The sequence below is a fragment of the Acyrthosiphon pisum genome, chromosome X, assembly GCF_005508785.2.
Source record: "Acyrthosiphon pisum isolate AL4f chromosome X, pea_aphid_22Mar2018_4r6ur, whole genome shotgun sequence".
NCBI classification, from domain to species: Eukaryota; Metazoa; Arthropoda; class Insecta; order Hemiptera; family Aphididae; genus Acyrthosiphon; species Acyrthosiphon pisum.
Genome location: NC_042493.1, coordinates 105,245,830 through 105,269,637, shown reverse-complemented (window position 1 = coordinate 105,269,637; position 23,808 = coordinate 105,245,830). Strand labels below are relative to the sequence as shown.

The following is a 23,808-nucleotide window of genomic DNA, read 5'->3' as shown; positions in this document are numbered from 1 at the left end:
GAAAAAAAAATCAGTTTAATATCACAAAAAAAGGTGAGCCAGTGCGGTCACCTACCGCTATGCTGTACATTAGGATTAAGCAGAACAAAACATCTAAAATTGTTATTCTTCGTTAAATTATCTAATTTCGTCCAAATCTGATATTAAAATGTTCTAAGGTTCCTAGGTTTTTTAAATAATATTTTTCAGTTATATACAGGGCACATAGCACCTGAATGGCTTATCACAAAAATCTATTACCTGTTGAAAGAGTCTAAATAATAATTTTTTCATATTTTTCATATTTTTTTATTTTTAATAAGAAATATTGTTATGAATTAATGGTACCTATAATATTATAATAATTATAACTATCAATTATAATTTAAATTGATGTTATTTTTTTGACATTAATATGCATGAGTTTAATCTATAAACGATTACAACAACATTTTTTGACCTAGTTATAGCCTTGAAAAATATTTCGAATTTTGTAAATTCTTTAACTTTTGTTACTGTTACATTAGCAGTTTAAAAATAATTAAAATACATACCCACAATTTTTTTTATAAGCATTTAAAGTATGAATTTTGGCAAAATTTAAATTTTATAATTACCGTATAGTCACTCGATAATTCAAAAAACTCCATAAATCGAACTAAACGCTGAGCCCTATGAGAAAAGCTCTATAATTAAAAGAAAATACATGAATTCTGGTCCCCTCGATAATTCAAAATGTCTGACGGTGGGAGAAACTCTACAATTAGAATTTTTTTCCACGAACATCTATAATTCGAATTTCTTAAACGCGATTATAATATGCAAGCTCATATGACTTATGTACATTGTACATATAAAGATTATGTACAATCCATTTGACGCACTCATAATGAAACTAATAACGACGGTTGTTAAATATTATCGTATCTTACCTACCTAATCTAAACTTTAATCGTGTTATTTTACCAAAATAAAACTAGAAATAAATGGAATATATATACAATTTTTCCCATCTCATTAATTCGAATTAATTTGTCTTCCCTTGATTATTCGAACACTCGGTAAATCAAAAACCCCTATAAATCAAATTTTTAACTCGGTTCCCTGAATTTGCAAAAAAAGCATGATTCAATTATTTAGAGAAATTAATTTAATTCTATCCTTAGTATAATACATTATGACTTAGTTACGAATTAGTTATGATTAAAGTTTAGGCTTAGAGTATATACCTAGTACCTACCTACTTACCTACTGATATGAAGGAAAAACGATGTCCAGTTATTAAAAATACTACTTACTTGGGGACCAAATTGTTTCACTACGCGATAATAATTGTATCTTTTAATAGGCATACCAGTTAAAATAAACACTTACCTACACTGTCCCCACAACACCCAAGACTATTCAACTCAATTATTAACTATAAGTTATAAAATTAAATATTTCTATACCTGATCCTTCAGAAAATATGTTGACATGTTGTCGTTCTGAATATCGGATGGAAAGTAAAGGATATTCAAAACTGTTGCCTCACTTTAATTTAAATTAAATAACATTTCACATTTGTATTAAAAACATAAACAAACAATGGTTTTGGTCTACACAATATCATATTATGTTCTTCCGTCATCAAAAATGTGTCTATAAATAATGCAGTGCGGGTACGCCCATCATGCGGCCCATGTAAGGATTTAATCGGAACGAAAATAGAAGGCGATAATAAAAATAAAATGTGAATTTTCATTAATTTTCGGCATAAACGTATTATTTTAATTATACAGTGTTTAGAATTCATCATATTATTATAAGATGAATTTCTGTCTGTTTTCATATTTTATTCTTAAAAGTTAAAAGTAATGTAAGTCCAAATTATATAATACGCCGTACAGGCCAGTCCTCGATCGCTGACCAAGTGACTGGGCCAGTCCACCCCTGTGATTGCATAATTTTAATTTTGTATTTTTTAATTTTTTCACAGGCGAAATCGACAACTAAAATTGGATGTTGGTTTATCCGTAGTGAATAGCCTTAAAAAACGACTGGATCGTTTTCAATACAAATTATATCAATTATCAATAAATTACTTGAAACTTTGAGGATGTTTATAGCTTAATTGTTCAACTCCTATAGACTATAACCTATAAATAGCTAGAGGGTACTACACATTTTCAGCTCACAAAAAAAAAAAAAAAATGTTTTTGTTTATCTAAATGGTTGCAAATTGCAATTGGATACATATTATTAATATTATAATTATAATAAATATGGAATATACATTTTGTACAAATATCAAAAATACAAATCTTTGGCCTAGACAACGTCGGATGGGACAACTAGCATAATATATAATAGTAAGTATACATATATATTTTATTAAAATAAAACTGTACAAGTTTATACAATAATTCAATAAATAATATAAGGTTTTTCCAATTGTTTAAAATTCTATAAAATTTGAGGATTATACAATAATATATTTTAGTTACTACTTAGGTAGGTACTGTCTGTCTTAATTATAATAATTTTCCAATAATCTACAGTTCAATACCTATTTAGGGGATGGGTAGGTACGGTGTATTATATCAATGAAAATGACTTCATAGGATAAACTCTCATGCCCTGTAGAATAGTCGAATTTCGTTAATTTTGTTTTTGTTTAATAGAAGAGAACATTATTCAATTTGGATGAAAAGCTGAATTTTCATTGTACCAATAGTGGTAGAAAAATACGTTTGAAAAATAACTAATAATGTGCATTATTCAAAAACATATTTTAGCTTCTATAATTATAATTTTGAAAATCGGGTTTTGATCCGAAAAATGTTCTCTCCTTTTAAATAAAAAAAAAAGATAATAACAAAATCCCACTATTCTACAGGGCGTGATAGTTTTTCCGCCTATGCCCCTTGTTATGTATAGTATATAGAAGTCTGTGATCTTACAATCATGACAAATCTAATGATTACAATATAGTATAGAATTATTGTTGTGGTAACACTGCAGAGTATTGCTGCTGTAATGATAGTATTCCGACAGTGATATGGACTTTTTGGATGACTTGTAATTTTTTCTCCAGACCTTAAAGCCATTTCAACGTCGTTCAAGGTTCAACCAACTTGCAATATATTATATTATAACTATCGTGTTATAATTGGGTAATTATTAGAAGATAATATTTTTTATTAAACAATTTCTAATTACTGTTCAATTAAACATTTTAAGAATACAATTTTGGTATCATGGCGCACAATGGCCCAGAGGATTCCAAATCAGACGACGACAGTGACAGCATTTCTTCATTGTCTGGTGATTCAGTTAGTACAAATTATGATGGCTCAAATACAGATTGTGGTAAGAGTGACATCGAAGACAGCGTTGTACCAACAACCATTACTGACAAAAATGAAATAGAAAACAATAAGAAAATAGCAGCGTTTGTCAAAAAAGTAATGTATAATGAAGTACTCAATAAGAAGTCGGAATGGCATCTATGCTTATTGGTAACAATTTATTTTATCAAAATATATTTGTGGGGAACATGTAATTACATGTAATTGATTTATTGATGTTTGATTCTAGAATCGGTCGGTCAACATTTCTTTACAAGAGCTTCAAAACATGATCTTAAAAAAATCTGCTGAAGTCATGACCATGCATGGCAAATCACATATTGCAGGACAATTGAGTAATATACTTGCTTATAAAGCTCGACAACGCTTATATTTTAAAAAATTTAAGAAATTATTTAGCCGTATAAATACCGTAAGTTCCAGATTGGAACTCTTGGATAGAGTACCTAAAGATAAAGTTCAATATGTTAGAAATGTTGGAACGGATGTGAAATTCCCCCCAAAAAATAAAAATTGTAGTGTCCACTGCCGGTACTAAGCTAAGAAACCACTGATTACTAATTTGTAATAAGTTTGTTTTTATAACTTTTTTTGCTTTAAATATTAATTGTATTATTCTATGACTAATATTCATTTTCTTATAAAACAGAAATATAATTCATCATCATTTTTGTGATTAATAAACATTTTTTATACTTAGTTTATGCATTGTCTTATAATTCTGATAATTTACCATCAAACAGTAAACATTAAAATGGTTTCATTCATATTAAAAAAATATAATAGTTATACATGAAATACAAATAATTATTTTGTAGAATTTATTGCAAAAATATGTTCAATTTCAAACTGAATGGATGAATGTACCACGTACCTATTGGTATTACAATGATGTGTGTTTTATCTTTATTTATTTTTTGTGCGTGTACACTATTAAATAATAGTCGAAATAATGCTTCGATTTTCAACTTCAGTAGGTATCTTGGGAAAAGTGAAAAGTAAATACTGTTGGTACATTGGGAACGTCCAATTTTGAAAAATTCTAAGTAATTTTCAAAAACGATGAGAAAAACAAAAAAAAAATTAAGGAAAACGGGGAATTATTACGCAAAAATTGGTTTATGACAAAATCAATTTTTGTTATTGGTAACTCTACAACAAATAACCATAGATATATTAAATTTTCACTGGTTGTTTATATTACCAATTTGTATTCACCATAACATTTTCACAATATTTTGACTTATTTTAACCTGTTTACAGACATTTTCCGTTTCCAATATATTTAGGTTTTTATTCTACAATTTATAAACATCAATACAATTTTATTTGTTGGTTAAAAATGCTTGACAATTTAACAGTATGCTCCTAATATATTGTTTTGAAACACAGATGAAAAATATTAATAATCCATAATCACAATTATTCGAAATTGAAAATTATTTTGAGATAGAAATTCATAAAAATTTTTCTTTTTAAATCTAAGATTTGAAAATGTAATACAAGATTCCTCATAATTTTATCTGCATTTATCAAAAAAAAAAAAATGTCTACAAGCAAATCAAATTAAATTTTTATGAGCGTTTGAAATTCATATTTTTGCAACATTGGACAATGAGTGTCCATTGTCAAAAAAAAAAAAAATACATAATAATAAAATCCCACTATTCTACAGGGCGTCATTGTTTTTTCTGTAAGACATGTTTTTGTACTGAAAAACGCACCGGCTCTGACGTCCTTAAGTTGTTATGACAGTAGTTAAAAAATATTCAAGATAAATTGCCATGATTTGTTTTATAAGCATTTAAAATTAAAAATTTATCAAACTCACACAAATTATTTTGTGGTTGGAAATTTATAAAATGTACATTTTTCAATAGTTAAGTATTGAACATTTAAAATAACCTACTGTCTAATAGTAGCTAGAAGGTACCTACCTAAAATAAATTACTTTAATTGCAATAATGTCATAAAATATACTTCTTACCTACTAGATGCTGAGTCTTCGTTCAGAATCATTTTTTGTGTGAGAAGATTTACATTAATTAATTCAAGTTTAACACATCTATTACAGTGATCCATTCTCTACCCATTAGGTACTGACTTCTGTTTGTATAGCAGAGCCAGCGTTCCTATCATTTTTATTAGTAGTTTAGAAGTAAACAAATATTTAACTCTGTAAGTTGATTTTCTTCACCACTTTTACATTTTTGAGATTTTATTACATATAAAATATATATTCTAGAATAGATTACCTTCCTATATATTATTTCATGTTAGAGGTATTCTATATTTTGAAATTATTGAAAACCTTAGTTATATTAATTACAATTCAGAAAACTAATTAAAAATAAAACATGTATTATGGGCAAGTACACCTAGGTATGGTTATGACAAATATCAATAATTGTGATTTTTAATCATCATTTATAGTTCCTTTGAAGACAAAATCGAGCTCCTAAATTAATGTTCCTATACATATAGATTTATAGTTTGTTATTAAATTTAAAAACTATTTTTTATAATGATACATGAGATTTGTATAATAAAAAAATATTTCTAAGCCATTATGTGTTCTTTTTTTAATATATAAAAACATATTATACATTAGTAACAGTAAATAATGTATACAGTATTCAAAATATTTACTTAGGTATAATATTGTTAAAAGTATATAATAAAAAATAAAAATAGTAATTACATTTATAATTTGAAATAAAATGTAAGCAATAATTTTTAAACAATACATTTATCTTCGGCAAATATAGGTTTACTTAAATTACAAATAGCACTAATAATGGTCATTATGTCTTTGGCTAAATTTGCATGAGCCCAATGGAATTTATTTTGAAAATTTGAAAAATTTTAATTTGTTGATTTATACGTTCAATATGCACACAAGCACATGCCATATTTCAAGAGAGGAGAGCTTCCTCTTTAAAAAATTATTTTTTACTCCTTAAAAATAGGCGTCTTATGAGGATCAAATTATACTTATTGCAGGTATCATCAATTTGAAACCCTTTATCAACCATTATTGTATCATGTTCATTCATTAATTGAACAATATTACTTTGAGTAAATATAACAATATCAGAAGCCCCAGATTCCTCCATAGATTTTACTTATAAAGGCTGATACTCCTAACATAAATTTTAAAGTAAAGTTGAAGTTGTAATTGCTATAAAGTTTAATACGGCACGAAAGACATTTAGGTTTTTGAATTGTGATTTCAGTATTTGTATTACTCTAACATTGGAAAAATCTTTAAACAGTTTGGTAAATTTGATACAATTTCATTTTTGTTAGGCCAATTAATAACATTTTTTAGAAAGCAACTTAGTAAAGGGTATTGTTAATAAGTAAATTTGTCTGCAAGAACACTTATATTTTTAAAAAGAACAGCTAGAACAGCAAATGATAGGTCTTGTTTTAGTTTTATAAATACTAGCTAATACTATACATCCTTTAATATCTAGGTTATAAGTTCTTTTATCAGGAAAATGTATTGAGAAGAGTTTACTCTATGGGCTACGGCAAAATAAAGAAGTCATAAGATTTATAAAGCCTGGTCCTCACGATGATGGTAAATTGTAAAATGCAATAGTTGCTATCGTGAAAGCTGCTATCACAAGAGTGTCACCGTATGAACAGGTTGATAGTCAACTATCAAACTATTGCGATAGGGCCCTATAGAGATACCTCTACAGTTCCTTAATTGCGATTTGCGGTAGTGACTCCCGACTATCAGGTGTGCTTGATAGTGTGAGAGTTGCCGTCATGAGATACGTGGTTACCACGGTTGTAGATATTATATAGGTTGTATATCTTAAAACTTGGTGGTTACTATCGTCAACAAATATCACCGTATGGACGTATACAATCGCACTATCGTGAAAGTAGTTATAAAATATGGTGATCAATTCATAGACATTCGAAGCACGGACTAAAATTATTATACAGGACTGGCGACTCGACACGACAAGGTTGGAAGGTGTGGGGGGTTGACCACGAAATGTAGTACGACAGCGGAGTTTTAGTGTTTTTAGCATTACAAGCGTCTAGCGCCGTATTTGTGGATACTTTTGGAACTAGAAATTTGTATGATGTGTTCTAGTGCCATAAGTATCCACCAAGACGGAGCGCTGGTAATGCTAAAAGGAAAATATCCCCCCGAACTCCGCCTGTTGAACTACATTTTGTAACCACAATATTCATCTCGTATCCAGTCCTGTATAATATCTTAGGTCCGTGATTCGAAGTTTACAATCACTATCACTCGTATGGATAATCCCTTTGTGGTGATTATGACGCGTTATCACCACTTACGCTAACGCGTCCGTCGTTAATATTGTAATATTAATAATATTAATATTAATCAATTTTAATATTGTCGTTACCTTTTGCTCCCAACTTTGATTTATACCACTTATTGTAAACGTTTGTTCTCTCACTTTTTTACTCAGCTGTTAATTTTTATATTTTTGTTTGTATCGTCTTTGGTCGCGCGACGACGCGCTTGTATTACTTTTGTCTCCTGCCTCGCTCGCCGACTTTTCGCCGTTACGGGTTTGAAGCCGCCGTCGCTCGCCGTTTGCTAGTCACTAAGTTTTACCCTCTCGACCCGACTCGAGCAGCCCTACGTCACGGCTCTACAATCCGACGACTCGATATCTTTTAACGCGCGACATTATTATTTTTTGTCTTAATATTATTATTTTATGTTTAAAATATATTCGACCAAGCTACACAACGCTTGTTTAGTTATTCTTACCTACCATCATACTTTCTGATTTTAGTTAAAGTAATGATCCTACCGGTGTCTTGTACCACGTTACGACCACGGTCAAAACCGACACTGGTAGACACCACACCTTCTATGATAGTCAACTTTACTATTGCAGTCTATCGCGGTAGTAGCTACGCATTTTACCATTATCGTATCGACCCAGCTATATTAATGTTGTACCGTCTACGGTTAAACTTCGATTTCGAAGCTTAATCAGCTGATAACAGATTTTAACCGGGCAAATTCGGCCGATTAAACTCCGGTTAACTTTAATCAGAGATGGTACAACTGGCCCTAACTTGGCAAAATTATCATCGATAGCAATTTTATCATAAATAGGCCTCGATACCTATTACTGAAATAATAACCAATTATAAAATTGACAAAAACAGCGATAACGACGTCGAGTGGATTTTATTTTATGAATTATTATAACGGTCTAATATAAAACTATTGCAACTATTTATAACCAATACCAATTTGAAACAAAATAAAAATGACGTTTAGTTTAACTAATAACTTGTAATTTGTATCATAAATATATTTTAAAACTCCCCCCAGAAAATAATCGTATCTACGATGCACATAATATAGTAAAGATAAGTAGGTACCACGTTTCTACGTTACCTATTGTGATTACAATTTTTATGTTTATTATTTTGTCTGTCAGGGCCGTTTGTAACGTTCACTCGTGACTCATTTGCACTTAACGTTATTTTTGTATTTTGAATTTTTTTGTTTGATCGAAATTTAATATTTTTCTAACCAACTGTTTTATTCTGTGCTATCGTCATGGTGTTTGTATGCATGGTGAAAGGTTGCGATAATTCTAAGAAGTCGACTATGAAGAAGTGCAAACGGTTTAGGATACCTGCAGACGATTTACGGTAAGTTTAACCTAGCCTGTCACTAATGCATATAAACTTTAATATATTATGTAGTTATATGTATCTAATTATAATTTTAACAATTTAGTCGTAAGAACTGGCTGATAAATTGTAGTCGCCAAGATTTGTTAGATAAATCATCGTCTCATCATGTGTGTTCAGACCATTTCGAGGACCAAATGTACAAAAAACCTGATCGAAAAGTTTTACTGCCTACTGCTGTTCCTACTAATTTCTGTAATTACAATTTTACATATAACATATCTTATACTTCACTGATTATTATTTATTTTTATAGTAATGATATTTTGATAGTATGTTTAGGTCATAGATGTACCTTGTACAACATAATTTTCTTAATCTAATACACTGGTTCTTTTAAAACTACTGACAAATTAAAAATATTATATTTTATACATTATTCAATATTTTTTAATTCCATTTCCAAAGCAGAGTATTACCCATGGTGCCTACCATAGGCGTGCGCAGACCTCTGAGTCGGGTATGGCTAAATTTAATCTGATCACCCACCCCCTAGTCATGGTCACACAAGAAAAAAAATTATGGACATTTTCACTACAAACTTTTAAATGACCCTTTTGTTGGTTACTGGAAAATGTAAACAATCAGTTTTCATTATTTCACACATACAAAATTCATCGATATTGATTTAATTTTTTACCAAATATAATCTAATAAAACAATTTATTCAAAAACGTTTAAAATCTTATATATAATGTATAAAAATTGTCAATTAACATTAATAGGTATTTATTTATTATTATAAATTATTCATAGTAAATCGACCTTAGGGCTATTAGTTTATGAGATATAAATATTAAAATTTAGATAAGCGGAGTAGTGGACATACATTTTGCGGGGCAAGCCCGTACCACTCTACTCCGCTCATCTAAACTTTAAATACTTATAACGCATAGAATACTCGCACTAAATTCGATTTTTATGTATCGAAATACTTAGAAAAATATTCTACTTTGGAATATGAAATTAAAACTCTGTTGTCAAAAAAAAATTTAAAAAATAAATAAAAAATAAAATTTTGTATTAATAAAGTTGTTTTTGAAGAAATACCTACTGTGTTCAAGTTACAAAGTTCCTAATATTTCCAGATACTTTTTTCTTTCCTATCTGTATACGTTAGTACTTAGTAGTTATAATAGTGATTCCTATATTGTAAATATAATGTATTGTGTTAAATATTTAATTATATTATCCAAGAAAGCTATATTAAATAGCTATATAAAGCTATATTATCCAATCATATTTTTATAGTTTATCTTTTTTGGTTGTTTTTAGGTAGTACCAGTAATACTAGTCAATCATATAAAGAAGCTGATATTACAGAACTAATTAACTCGGGATTTTCTAGAGAGCAGGTAAATTATAATTAAATACGGATAAAAATATAAAATAATCACTATGTCTAGATGCTTGTTCGTAAGATAAGGTATACTGACCATTGTCAGCAACTTACCTACAAAAATTAACAGAATACAATTATATATTATTTTGGCTTAATATGGTCGTAGATCCTAGTATCTGATCTTGGAATAATATGGTATATTATATTTGATTTCATATAATCAACTATATTTTTTTTAAATTAAAAAAAAAAACTTCCATCATGTAAAAAATTGTGTGTTTGTACCACAACTTTTAATATTTATAAATACTTTAGAAACAATTTTTAAAAAAAAACTACAATAAGATCCTGTAGTATACTCTTAAGATTTTTGACTGAGTAAAAAGAAAAAACATGTTTATCAACATAATATATTTTATTATGAAAAACTTCTAATTAAAAATTTAATTTTGTACAAAAATAATAAAATTTAATTAGCAGTAAAATGTTTTGGCTCCTACTTTTTTTACTTACATGATAACAACAGAAATAAATACATTAAATCAAAACATTTTTGGTACTTGAAATGTCTAATAATTGCATCGTAAATCACGAGAACAGTTAATTACATTTATTATTCCTTTAAATAGGTTTCCTATGAATATAGCTTGTATGGAAGACTTATATGATCCTATTAACTATACAGATTTTATAAAGAATTTGCTTGTTCAATTTGCCTGCAGAAGATAATTGCCAAGAAATTTAAAAAAAAATTTTATTTTTGTAACGAGAAAGTAATGAGTTGCTTTTCTATTTGAAAAGTAAAGTAATTTCATTACAATTTTATTTGAGTAACGAGTAAAGTAACTTAAATACTTTTTAAAAGTAACTTACCTAACACTGCAGACAGGTTACAGACAGACATTTACAAACAACCTAACTGAAAAAAACACTCCCTTGATTATGTTAAAATCTGTATTGTTTACATTTATTTCTTACCTTTTTTCTGGGCGGAGATACACCTTCATCGATAGGAGATTATTATACTTTATACACAAAGTGGGAAAGTGCACCAAGAGCATATTATGGTCAAATCCGTCCATGATGTGAGATTAGCTATTATAAACTTGCTTGTGAACTAAAGGTGTGAATGGCTGCAACTACCTACTCTAATAAATAATATAAAATATACATAGATTATATACTAACTATAATTCAAATATTATAATATAAATATATATTTTTTTTTTTTAGGTTATTCAAGAATTAAAAAGATTCGATGGAAATAAAAATCAAGCAATGGCCTCCTTATTTGCAAAAATATTAAAATTTTGACAGTTGTCAGAAGTTTTTAACATTACATTTTTAAATTAAACTTATAAATACCTAAGTAAAATTATGAAACTAAAAGTTAAAGTATTTTTGATTACATTAAAAAGTGTCTGATTGATATACCTAAAGTGATGTTAACCATTTAAACTACTAATAAAAATATAAAATCATTTAAATAAAAGGTATTTATAAGTTTCTAATAAAATCTCTTTCTAGTAATTTTTCTCCTTGGTTAAATGTTAACTTCTTTGTATTTATAGACTGTATTTACATCATAAATATACCTATTGTCTATTATTTACACAATTACATAAATGCATTAAAGGTGTTAAGATTTTGTTCGGTTTATAAAATAAAAATAATAATTTAAAAAAACATTCTGTTATAATTAATTTGCAATATAGTACAAACTCCTTCTTTCTCTATTATTTTATAACATTAGTACCTAATGATTAACAATGGAATACTCAAATGATTTTTTTTTTTATCATATAATTTTATTTATTATTTTATTATTAGATAAAAATAGATATTTACAATCTGTAATTTATATATATGACAATAAGTAAATTTGATAGCAGAAATTACTTGATGGTACATAACATAAATGACATGAGGAGGAAGGCCCACCAGTGTGATACCCTCTAACTTGGGGTAGGGAGTTTTATTTTTTTTTTTTAATTAGTGCAGGTCGGGATTCAGGAGATTTCGACACCAGTGTCTTTTTAATCGGCGTGGGGGGTACTCAAATGATTTTAAAATTAATTTTATAAGAAAATTGATTGATCAAAGATGTTAAATTTTATCTTTAAAAAATAAACCAGTCATAATTAATTACACTATAGAGTTCAAAATAATATACGTGTAATCTATATTATGAAGATCAAGAGATTTCAATCTATAATACAGTGTATACATATTATATTATGTAAAAAGTGGAATGTTATCTACACATATGAACGACCACTGAAAGGAGTCGTCTGGTGTTTTAAGAGAATGTTACATCGACATTTGCTGTCTCCATCATACAAGCCTCGCAAATCCTATGGACGACCCTGCCTGTTGCCCGGGGTGGTAAATTTTATAGTCAATTTAGGGGGTGGGGAATTTATATTGACATATTATTATTGGGTATTAATTGTATCTAAAAATAAATAAATTTATATATTATATTTTTATTTTTATTATAACCTTCTGTCAAAAGCAGGGATGAAAAACGTTTTTAAAAAACATTATTAAACAAAAAAAAATGAAAACAGTTAATGAAACGAAAACGAAAAAAACAAAAAAGGATAACGAAAAATCTAAAAACAGAAAAAATATAATAACTAAATCAAAAAAAGTATTATACTATTATTATTTTACCACGAAAAAAAAAATAATAATCTGTCTTTGAAAATTGATAAATGTTCTCCTATTTATATAGTGTTATCTATTTGGTTGCATTGTTTGGACTACAGCTTGAGTGGTTCTTACCCTCACAAAACAGTTATAGCAAAGTTTTACATTTGTAAGACGGAGACAACACATTGGGGTGTAGCGTCTTCTTAAAATATTAATTTCTTTAGTTCAGCGTTTCTTAAACTTATTTATCCGTGGAACCCTTTTTTATGTTTACTTTTATCGTGGAACCCCTACTTTTTTTTTTTAGCTTTTTAACTGTTTTTATTTAGCTTTCAACAGTAAGTTATTATAGCTCGGCAATTAGAACACATACTTTGTTCCAATAGTTTTAATGTGTCATTTTATGAAACGATTCTTTGCATTAAAAATTATAACAATTTCATTTAATAATAATGTGTACACACTATTCTGTATTTAATTCAAAAAAATATTTTAAATAACAGACAATAACAGGACTTCTAAATTTTAATGAGATGAGCGAAATTACTTTTTATTATTACAAATAGGTATTCTTAACATTGGGATTTATTGATGAAAGTTGTATATTCTCATATTAGGTTCAGTATTAAGTGTCTGTCAGGGTATTTTGTTTTTGTTGATAGGTACCTACATAATTATTCAAGGTTTAAGTATCGTAAGTTGTATGTTATCTTTTTCTAACAAAGTTGGCCCCTGGACCCGTCTGTCTGTCATCAGTTCATTTCTTTATAGGTCTTTGAGCTACATTCATTAATCATTATGTTTGTCATTGTAATGTATGTGTTAACTTTGAATTTAATGATAGTTGATAGATCATCGTATGGAAATATGATGAAGAAGATTCTGAGCCGAGACAGTTTGTATTCGACCTATAATAAAATAATTGTCAATAAAATATTATTTTAACCGCGGTGTTTTTATCAAATCTAAAAATGATAAAATTTTAATATCAATAAACGATAGTGTTAAGTGATAACAGACGTCTAATCAACGCGTTCTGTTTATCTCCCGATCTTTCGCTGAAATCGACTGTAAATGATTGATGCATAAGTCTGTCGCTCGCGATATCCCAAAAAGTCTCTTTCTCTTGTTACGATCACTGGAGGACGGACTCACGGCCCTAAGACGGACACACACGAGAGAACTCTTGAAGCCGCCGACAGCTAGCGTGTCGCCTGAATAGTGGACTCGAGTACTCGACCACCGATGCTCTGAGTGAGGTACGTAATGAAAACGAAATATTATAATAACACTGTCGACCCGCAGCGTCCACCAGAGTAAAAAAGAAACTCCTATCGTGTATGTAGTGGATCTTTGATCGTTTATTTTCCCCACTAATCAGTCGTTGGTGTGAATGTATTTGTAGGTACCTACCTTTTCACTATCACTTTGTGACGAACGCCTTTGTTTGCTGCAGCCTCCGTTCCATATGATTGCTTCGCTGACATGTTCCAACATGACGCTATCGATACGAACATTAAACACGACAAGCCTGTTGATGAAATGCTATCGGATTGGATCCAGTGCGTTTGCGTCGTTACCTTTGAATTGGAGCTTGGCCTGGCGGTGAAGGTACCTATTATTGTGACTTCCTGTGTACATTGGATGTCTTGTAATACCTATCCATGTTTCTGTTGTATTTATTTTTCTTTCATAGTTGGTCTACCCCAGCGACATCAAATTATCCGAGGAAATTAAAACTAACCTCTGTTATCAAGCGTTTCCCAACTCCAATTCCAGATGCATGGGAATCACTCAATTCTATGTCAAGAAAAAGTGTTCTCAATCTTCAAATCTCAGTCAACGCCATACAAAAAATATTGCAAAATTTCCAGTTTTTTTACAAGCTGATCATCGTTGTTTATATGGGTTTGTTTTCTTTTGACAAATCAAATATATGTCTTTCACGAGGATATTTTCAAAAAGTATGTTTAACCATTTGTTTTCTATAATACACTAACTTCTTATAAGAATAAAAATAGTATGACATTGTCAGAAAACTTACTGATTCAGAGATGCATTTACATTATTTACAGGTAAAAAAAAATCTATTTGGGTAAATGACCAATTAAATATTAGTACATCTCTGAATTACTTCAATCACTTGTTAATTGTGTTTTAATTTTGTTCCGGATTTATTGACCCTGTGTATATTTTTAGTATAAAATATATTACATTGTCTACATAGTCAAAATTATCAACTATACTTTCTGTTTGTAGATCACAAATAATGTATATAAGATGATGCATTGATTGTTGTGTTATCTCTATATATCATATTATGTAGGTTAAGTAGCAGCAACACAACACACCATATTTATTTTACATTACAAAGCTTATATCATAAATTCCTAAAATGAAAATCAATTCGCCTATTTTAATTTAAAATGGATCTATCCTATGAATAGTATTAATTTATGATAATAGTACAAATTATAAATTAATATTGGGCTTTCTCATTCTTGAAAATACAAATAAACCAACATACCTAATAAGTGTTCAACATTTTCAACTATTAATCATTGCTTTGTTGATTATTAAATACATATGGAATTAATTATACATTTCATCTTTTGAACTCTAATATTATATATTGTCAATTGTATGCTGGTTTGTATAAAAAATGTATTGTGTAACTAAAATTAAATGGTCCAATCATGGACTCTAAATTACGTTTAGGAACCATAAGTTAGCTCACCATTGATTCATTAACTTTTTTTAGTTGTACCTATCTTAAATAAGTGCATACAAATTCAATTTTAACTTAAATTTTTATTTTTATTCAGCTATTAATTTCTGAAATTGTCAATTCTGCATCTGAAGTTTTCAATGACTACACTCAAACAAACAATTAAAAACCATTATATAAATAAAATAAGCAATTCTATTGCAATAATGCATTTACTTTGTTACAGAGTTTCCCGTTGGCTTATGCAATATTAACAGGAAAGACACAAGAAATATATGTAGAGTTTCCGTCATATATTAGAAATGTATTACTGTTAATATACAGTCAACTACCAATAATTAGTGACTATGAATTTGGATTGATGAATGGGATTAAAATTATATTCCCTGAAAGCAATCAAGCAAGGATGTTACTTCCATTTTTGCTTAGTATCTATATAAAACAATTAAAATATAATTTTTGTCAGAATATATATGTATATCGAGATTTATATGTTTTACTTTTCGTTTTAAGCAATAATCCGGTATTTTAGAAATAAAAAGACGAGCATTTACAATCTCATTAAAAGGAATCCAATTGCTGCACGAGTGTTGAGATTGGTAATCATGAATACTGATACAATATATATAAAGTTTTGTTTAATTTAAAAATAAATTGATATGAATTAATTACTTACAGGTTTTAGCTTTACCATATCTGCCTGCAGTTGGAACGGACAACTTTCTTTCAATGAAGGATGTATTCAAACAATTGTAGATTATGTTTACCAATTTTCCCAATTTCATGATGTATTGTGAGGGATTTTTATTTATATTTGGATGTATCGGTTTGAAACGATGAAACCTACTTATAATAAAAGTAATTATTTGTAATAAAAGTTTACCAAAACGGTATTTGATCAAATAACTTTGTTGAAAGTTACTACGCTTCAATGTTAAGGCTGATTAAACTTTATCCCAAAGTGTGGGAATTCTATAGTAAGACTTAAATACTTATTATTAATTTTGTTCTTAAATTCAAACTAACAGTGGCAATTTAATTTATTATGTTTCTGTTTCAATCTCATGAAAGAAGTACATAGTATGATTAATCCTAAAAAATATATTTTGTTTTATTATTTTTGCACCCCCTACTAAAATTAATCAAACGAAGAAAATTAATTGTATAATATTCTTAATTATACATTTTTAAAAAATATTTTATAGTTAAAAATGCAAATTTTTAAATAGTGAAATAGGTATAAATTACCTACTACTTACTTTACATTTGTCTATTACATTTGTTGTGTGCGAAAATTACATTTGTTTCTCTCAGATACCAAGAGCATATGGGTACACATGTACACACGAGCAGTGTTTGGACAACTGGCAGCGTCGTCCGAGTAATATCCTGAATACCCATGTATAAGCGAGGCGCTGCATTCGTACACGTGTGGGTACGTTTAAGCTGCGTTCTTATATACGGAAATTGGACGATTGGTAGCTTTGTTCAAGCAATATTCTGAATTTATATATAACTTGCGTGTGGGTGCGTTTATTATTTAAGCTGTGATGTTATATACGGGTTTGGACTACCTGCTGGGTCGTCCATACATTAAAATATTTATATATTACTAGATTGGGTAATTTATTTCTAAAATTAACAGCGTTGTCGGTTGCTAATCGCTATTATTATTATTTTAATTTCCATTTTCTACTGCGACCTGTGACTAGTAAGATGTATATTTTCGTATATTTAATTTAACAATTTGTTATACCTATAACTACCGCTATTATATTATTTAAAGTCGCACCCCAACCACCAGCACCAACGAGCCGCCACTGGGGTTACGGTTATACTGGTTTACTAGTTTTTTGAGAAAATAGCAACTACTTATTATAATTTATACTTAATTTATTTATAGATCAGTTATTGTTCTTAGAAAATCAGTCATTCATTGACTTTAGACAAGTGAAACAAAATATGTATGGGGAGTACCAAGTTTTCTGAAAACACAAATGGTTGCAATTAATACTTTTCAAATGTTTAACAGAGTCAAAATGGAGTATCAACACGGACGAGAGCAGCTAATACAAAAACAGTTAAAGATTACCTAACAGATTTGACTGAAGATTTACACGCAGATCGACTGTTAATATTTTTGAGATGAGCTGACACAGAGTAGATGGATATATTACACAATAGTTTGGTCCTTATCCAAGTGTGTTATAATTTATAATATGATATTGTTATTAAATATTCAAATATTGATCTACAATTTCATATGAAGAAGAGCTACTAGTAGCTGATAATGTTCAATAATAATTTTACCTATTTTTTTTATAAGCCTGACAATTTTGAATTACAAATTAATTTTAAACTGTGTGTACCTATTTATTAAGATTTTTGTAGTTTTTACCACGATAGTTAAACTGTTTACTACGATTATTCATGAATATTTCATATTATTATAATAATATAATATGTGCAGTTGTACTATTCACACAAAATAGGTACTTAACTTTTAACTTTAAACTTAATTATATTTTTCTATATGGACTTAACTTAACAAGTTAAAAAAAAAATATTTTACTAACCAGCCTTGTTTATTAACAGTAACACATTCATAATCATTGTAGTATACTATTCAATATTAATAACCACACCTTAAGTATTTAAGCATCTATTATAAATGTAGAATGTATTTTTATTTATAAATAAATATTAGATATTATATTAAATCTTCATATTTTATTGTTTTCTACTAAAACAATAGTAGACATTTATATTGCAAATGTCATAATTAATGATAGTTTGTAATACATTAATTATAATTTGACAATAAAAATAATAAGTAGGACGTAGGTAGTATATAGATATATATATATATATACACTATATAGTTTATAGTATATACATTATAACCTAATGCAAACCATCAGTTATAGACAAATTTTGTTTTTTGATATTAGATACATTCATTAAATGTTTATTTGGCCATTTTCCATAATAGATAATAAGATGTAAACAAAAAATGATTCTGAGCGATGACCATCGGTCAGCCTATACAATTACTTAGTATATTTGATGAAATTATTGTGATTAAAGTATTATAATATTTTACTATTAAGCATTAGTACAACAGTAGGTTAAATTTATTTTTGCCAAAAAAAATACATTTAAAAATGTTATTATGTATATAAAATATAATAATAATAATAATATACTTTCAAATACCCAGAAATAATATTTTAAAATTATATCAAAATAATAAAAATATTTATTCTTAGTTTTAATATATAATTTTGTTGAAAATTTGAACTCATATCTGTAAAAAAAAAATCTAATAAAAATGTATATTTAAGATTTTTTGGTTACGATATGAATTATTTATGAGTATTTTTGTTTTAAGTTTTCAACCCTTAGCTGAAAAAATTTTTCATTTTTTAATTGCAATAATTCATAATTGTTAATTTGATGAATTAAGTCAAAATGTGAACTTTAAATACTTATATATAAAAAAAAATCATGCCAATGGATCTTTAATATTTCTCAACTGCTATAGTAACAACTTATAAGGAACCTTGTATTAAGTTGTCAAGCTATTTAACACAACGAGCAACATTGTATTGATATTTCTAGAATAAAAAAATAAGAAAATAAAAAATTTCCAATGTCTGTAAATAAATCAAAAAGAGTCAAAATATTTTGAAAATTGTATCATGTATAGAAAATGATACAAAAAACATATAACGACAAAATAAGGTAATCGTTGAATGAGAATTTGTTAATTTACAAGTGAATACCCAATGTTTAATTTCAAACACGTAAAAAATTAATTTGATTTTCCGGAAATCTTTTTTGTTTTATTAAATATCTATATCTTAATATATTATAATATATATACCTATTTATTATTATAACATTACCTAATAGTATAAAAGTACAATTGCATTTTATGATATTTTTAGTTTTCCAGAGGCGTATCTTGCTGGATAAAAATTCAAAACAGGCTCAGTCATAAGAATAATTATTTGTTGAAAAATATACACATTTTTTAAGGGAATTTTTAATATATTTTTTTAAATCTACTTTGTAATCAAGCATATTGTGTACATACAGAGTGTAAGTGTGTAACAAGGAAGTTCTGACAAGTTCTAATCAATATTTTGAAAATATTTTTTTATATATAATTTACAGACACCTGCACTATACAGTATACATGCATGTCACATATAGTTTAAATATTTTTATTATACTGAAAATAAAATATTTTAAATCTGATATATATTTATTTTTGTAAAATTCAATAGCCAATTTGTAAATCTATTTTTTGGAAAAATTAATTGGGTAAATACTTATTTAAGTTATGTATAGTTAGTTTTTTGGAATTTTATAATTTTTCTTAATTTTTAAAAGTACAATCTTTTTTTAAATAATTTATGAGAAATGTTTAAATATGAACTTGTTAAAAACTAAATGATTTTAGTAAATTGAATTACTTTTAAAATTAATGAGTTACTTCAAAAAATTCTACAATTTAAAAAATAATAAACCAATTGACTTGGATAATTTTTTTTACAATCAAAAGTTTTATAAAAACCACATTTACAAATTATCTACTTTCAAATTTTCAAAAACAATTTTAACCAGATTTAAAACTTATTTTCAGTATTCAAAAATAAATATTGATTAGAATAAAAGTAATCTATTTATCAGCTCTTCCTGATAAATACAGTCAGACTGTACTATCTTCTCTTACCAGACATTCACAAACTTTTTTAATCATTTACCACTCATATCTCAGGATAAAAAAAAAATACTTCAAAATTGTATAGTAGATACGTTTTCAAGTGCAACGCTGGACATATTATATTTTCATACATTTTAGATCAATGAACGATGGTAAATTACACATACTTCGAAACGTTAATTTGTATTTACATGTTTGAAGTTTGAAAAAATATCTAGGATTAATAGGAAGTTGATTTTTAATTTTACAGGACCTGAAAATTAAGATTTTTTTTCATAAATCCCATGAAATCATTGCATCAGATTTGTGGTTTTTTTTTTTGAGATCTGATTTTAAATCAAAAAATTAATTCATAAAGAGCATGGTCTAGATTTTAAAACCTCATAAATTCAACAATTTTTTCGAAATATTACAATCAAACTGCAGGAAGTATGTTTAATTAATTATTAGCACTTTTAGTAGTTTTCATAGTTATGCAAACATCAAAATATTTAACTTTTTGCGATGTATTGAAATGTGTGTTCAAGTACAACAGTTGACTCTGACTGTGGTTGCACGACACGGCTTTCCAGCGATTCTAGGAAACACACACTATAATGGTTATTAACTACTCACACATAGAGATAGCTAATATGTGCATGTCATGTGAATTGCCTAAATATTACTCCTTAAAACATATTATGCTGGGTGCCTTAACAATAATAATTTATTTTGGTACATTTTAACAGTAGGTATACATTTCTGTAGGTCAATGCCGTAGCCAGAAAAAAATGTTGGGGGGGTACTTAATTTTTTTTCTCTAGCCTCTGAAAAGCTAGAATATCTAATTATGACCCCTTATTTGTTCATAAAGTGTATCTACTACTCGTTCTATGACTATATTATATTTATGTTAACAAGTACCTACCTATGGTACATACATTGGCTACATTTTAATATACCTAACAATGTATTAAAATTATTGTAAACCTTAGGTTAATGTATTCATCAATATTATTATCATTATATCAAAATGTGTTGTAAATAAAACATTCCATTTTTGGTTCGATTATTATTAAAATTTACTAACAAAAATACAAGACTATATTAGAATTTAACAATGTTAAAATATAACAATTTCTCTGCTTTTTGTGTGTTTTGTTGGAAGCGATTTTTTTTTTTTAGTAATTCAAAATTAAAAGTGAATTTTGAAAAAAAAAAAAAAGAAAATTACTCTGGTACTATAATATTAATTAAACAATACTACAGATCATAGATCCATTTCCTACATAATCTAGAAAAGAGATTAAAGAATTCAAATATAAGTTTTCAAAATTAAAATAGCCAAAAGGGCTTTTGGTACTGGGTGAATTTGTCTTCCACTTTTTGGGAGTTTTGTGGCACATGTAAGTTGAACATTTTTTTATCACAAAATATAGTGACGTGACTGCGCGTATGTACTTTACTGGGGTTCAAGAATCTTAGCCGTCGTTTATCTTAAATTACATAAAGCGTTCGGGGAACTCGCACGCACTAATAATCAGTCACTACACACATAGATATAGTACTAAGGATGGATGTACAATATTTCCTAAATCCGACCACTTCAAAATGGTTCACTTCGACAGCCTTAACTTTTAATTTTTATCAAACATATAATATATAATATAAAACAAGCTAAAAAAAATTTCGGAGGGGGGGGCACGTGCCCCCAGTGCCCACCCCCTGGCTACGGCACTGCTGTAGGTACCTAATTAAACAAAACAAAAATAACATAAGATTTGTTACAAACATTACTCAAAATATTAATTTTTAGTTTTCAGGGTACCAAAGCTTGAGAACTGCTGGTATGTACTAAATTAATAACTGTTTATAATACCTATTTATTCAGTAAATGATATATTTGTTTTAAATTATACCCTTTTAGTATAGTGTATGTCTAGTTACTTTTTTGTAGGATGACAATTGAAAATTATAGTTAAGAAATGTAAAATAAGATTATGTCGTATATTGTAGACAGTCGTCACTATAATGTACACATAATATAGGTGGGAACATTTTTATTATAAATTGTTGACATAAGTCAGGCCAATGAAGCAAGATGTGCTGAGGCAGCAATAATTATATTGCTATATAACACGGTCGTACGCACAGGCACGGGGAGTCCCGTTGTCGCTGGTGTTACGGCGAGGACGTAGGTACGACGATTGTACGAGTAATTCGGCAGTCGTGGTATAGACTAAGTATTTTAAATAATTGAATTATTTATGTTTGTTTTATATTTTAATAAAAGTGTTTCCGACCCGAAAATTATATGTTTTGTTTTACGCAATTCTACGTACGCTTTAAATCCGATCTGTAACCGGTTAATTTATGGTCGTTGACGATTTAAAGTACAAACGGTGAAGGTAGTCCTACGTTAATTGTATGCTTTCAATCTGATCTGAAACCTGTTAATTTATGATCGTTGAAGATTGAAAGTCTAAACTGTAAGGTAGCGATATCGACGTCTAGAGAGCCAAACTGTAACCGGTTAATTTATGGTCTTTTGGTTACTCAAGTGTCGATAGAGGTATATCACTGGAAAGTGCATATACGACAATTATAAGAAAAACATTTTTATATTGAACAAGAAAGGAATGTAAATACTTTTCTATTTTAAGGGTAAAGTAATTTTATTTAATTATAATTTGATTAGAGTAACTGTAACTTAATCACTTATAAAAAGTGGCTGAACCAACACGTACTTTTGACCCGTTTTATAGAACATTGATTAATAGCTAAAGATTATATCATATTATCTTCTAGTAGTTATATTTTGAAAAATTAGGTTACTAATTAATAATTAGTAATTATTATAGGCATTTAATGTGACCTATGAGGTTCCTTCTATCTATGTTTAATTATACCATATGTTAATTTTAGATTCTGAGCAGAGCGATGAGTGTATTGATTTTACAATGATGTGTGTTTTTTTATTTTTTTTATTTTTGTGTCTGTCATCACCTTTTAGGACAGTAGAAGTGCTTCGATTTTCTTCAACAGTATCTTTTCTGATAGGAAAGTGAATCTAGTTGGTACTTTGGGGGGTCAAAAGTAAAATTTTTCCAGTAGTTTTCAAAAGCGCCGTGAAAAACAAAAGAAAAATTAAGAAAAAACGAGAATTTTTACGCAAAACCTGTTTTCGAGAAAATTGACTTTGGTTTTTGGTGTAACTTTAAAACAAATGACCGTAGATACATGAAATTTTCACTGGTTGTTTATATTTCCATTTTTCTATACATGATAAAATTTTCAAAATTATTTTGTATTTGTTTTGAACTGT

At 27.9% G+C, this 23,808-nt stretch overlaps 2 protein-coding genes and 1 long non-coding RNA gene across 4 annotated transcripts; all 3 read left to right on the top strand.

Moving 5' to 3' along the window:
* The first annotated feature begins 3,036 nt into the window (after positions 1-3,036).
* On the top strand, positions 3,037-3,997 carry LOC100571315. Its single transcript, XM_003242137.3, has 3 exons — positions 3,037-3,134; positions 3,202-3,479; positions 3,559-3,997. The coding sequence occupies exons 2-3, from the start codon at positions 3,219-3,221 to the stop codon at positions 3,865-3,867; spliced, it is 570 nt and encodes a 189-aa protein (XP_003242185.1). The 5' UTR covers positions 3,037-3,134; positions 3,202-3,218; the 3' UTR covers positions 3,868-3,997.
* Positions 3,998-8,679: 4,682 nt separating this feature from the next.
* LOC100570357 (52 kDa repressor of the inhibitor of the protein kinase-like) lies at positions 8,680-11,725 on the top strand. Its single transcript, XM_003242129.4, has 4 exons — positions 8,680-9,005; positions 9,094-9,242; positions 10,323-10,402; positions 11,623-11,725. The coding sequence occupies exons 1-4, from the start codon at positions 8,911-8,913 to the stop codon at positions 11,701-11,703; spliced, it is 405 nt and encodes a 134-aa protein (XP_003242177.1). The 5' UTR covers positions 8,680-8,910; the 3' UTR covers positions 11,704-11,725.
* A 2,352-nt stretch (positions 11,726-14,077) lies between these two features.
* On the top strand, positions 14,078-18,464 carry LOC100570292. Of its 2 annotated transcripts, XR_510390.3 has the most exons (7): positions 14,078-14,303; positions 14,450-14,655; positions 14,741-15,008; positions 15,999-16,371; positions 16,451-16,630; positions 17,087-17,207; positions 17,805-18,464. It is a non-coding gene; the product is annotated as an uncharacterized LOC100570292 (long non-coding RNA). The 2 variants fall into 2 exon arrangements; XR_003839965.1 differs by having other exon boundaries at positions 16,451-17,207.
* Positions 18,465-23,808: the final 5,344 nt, after the last annotated feature.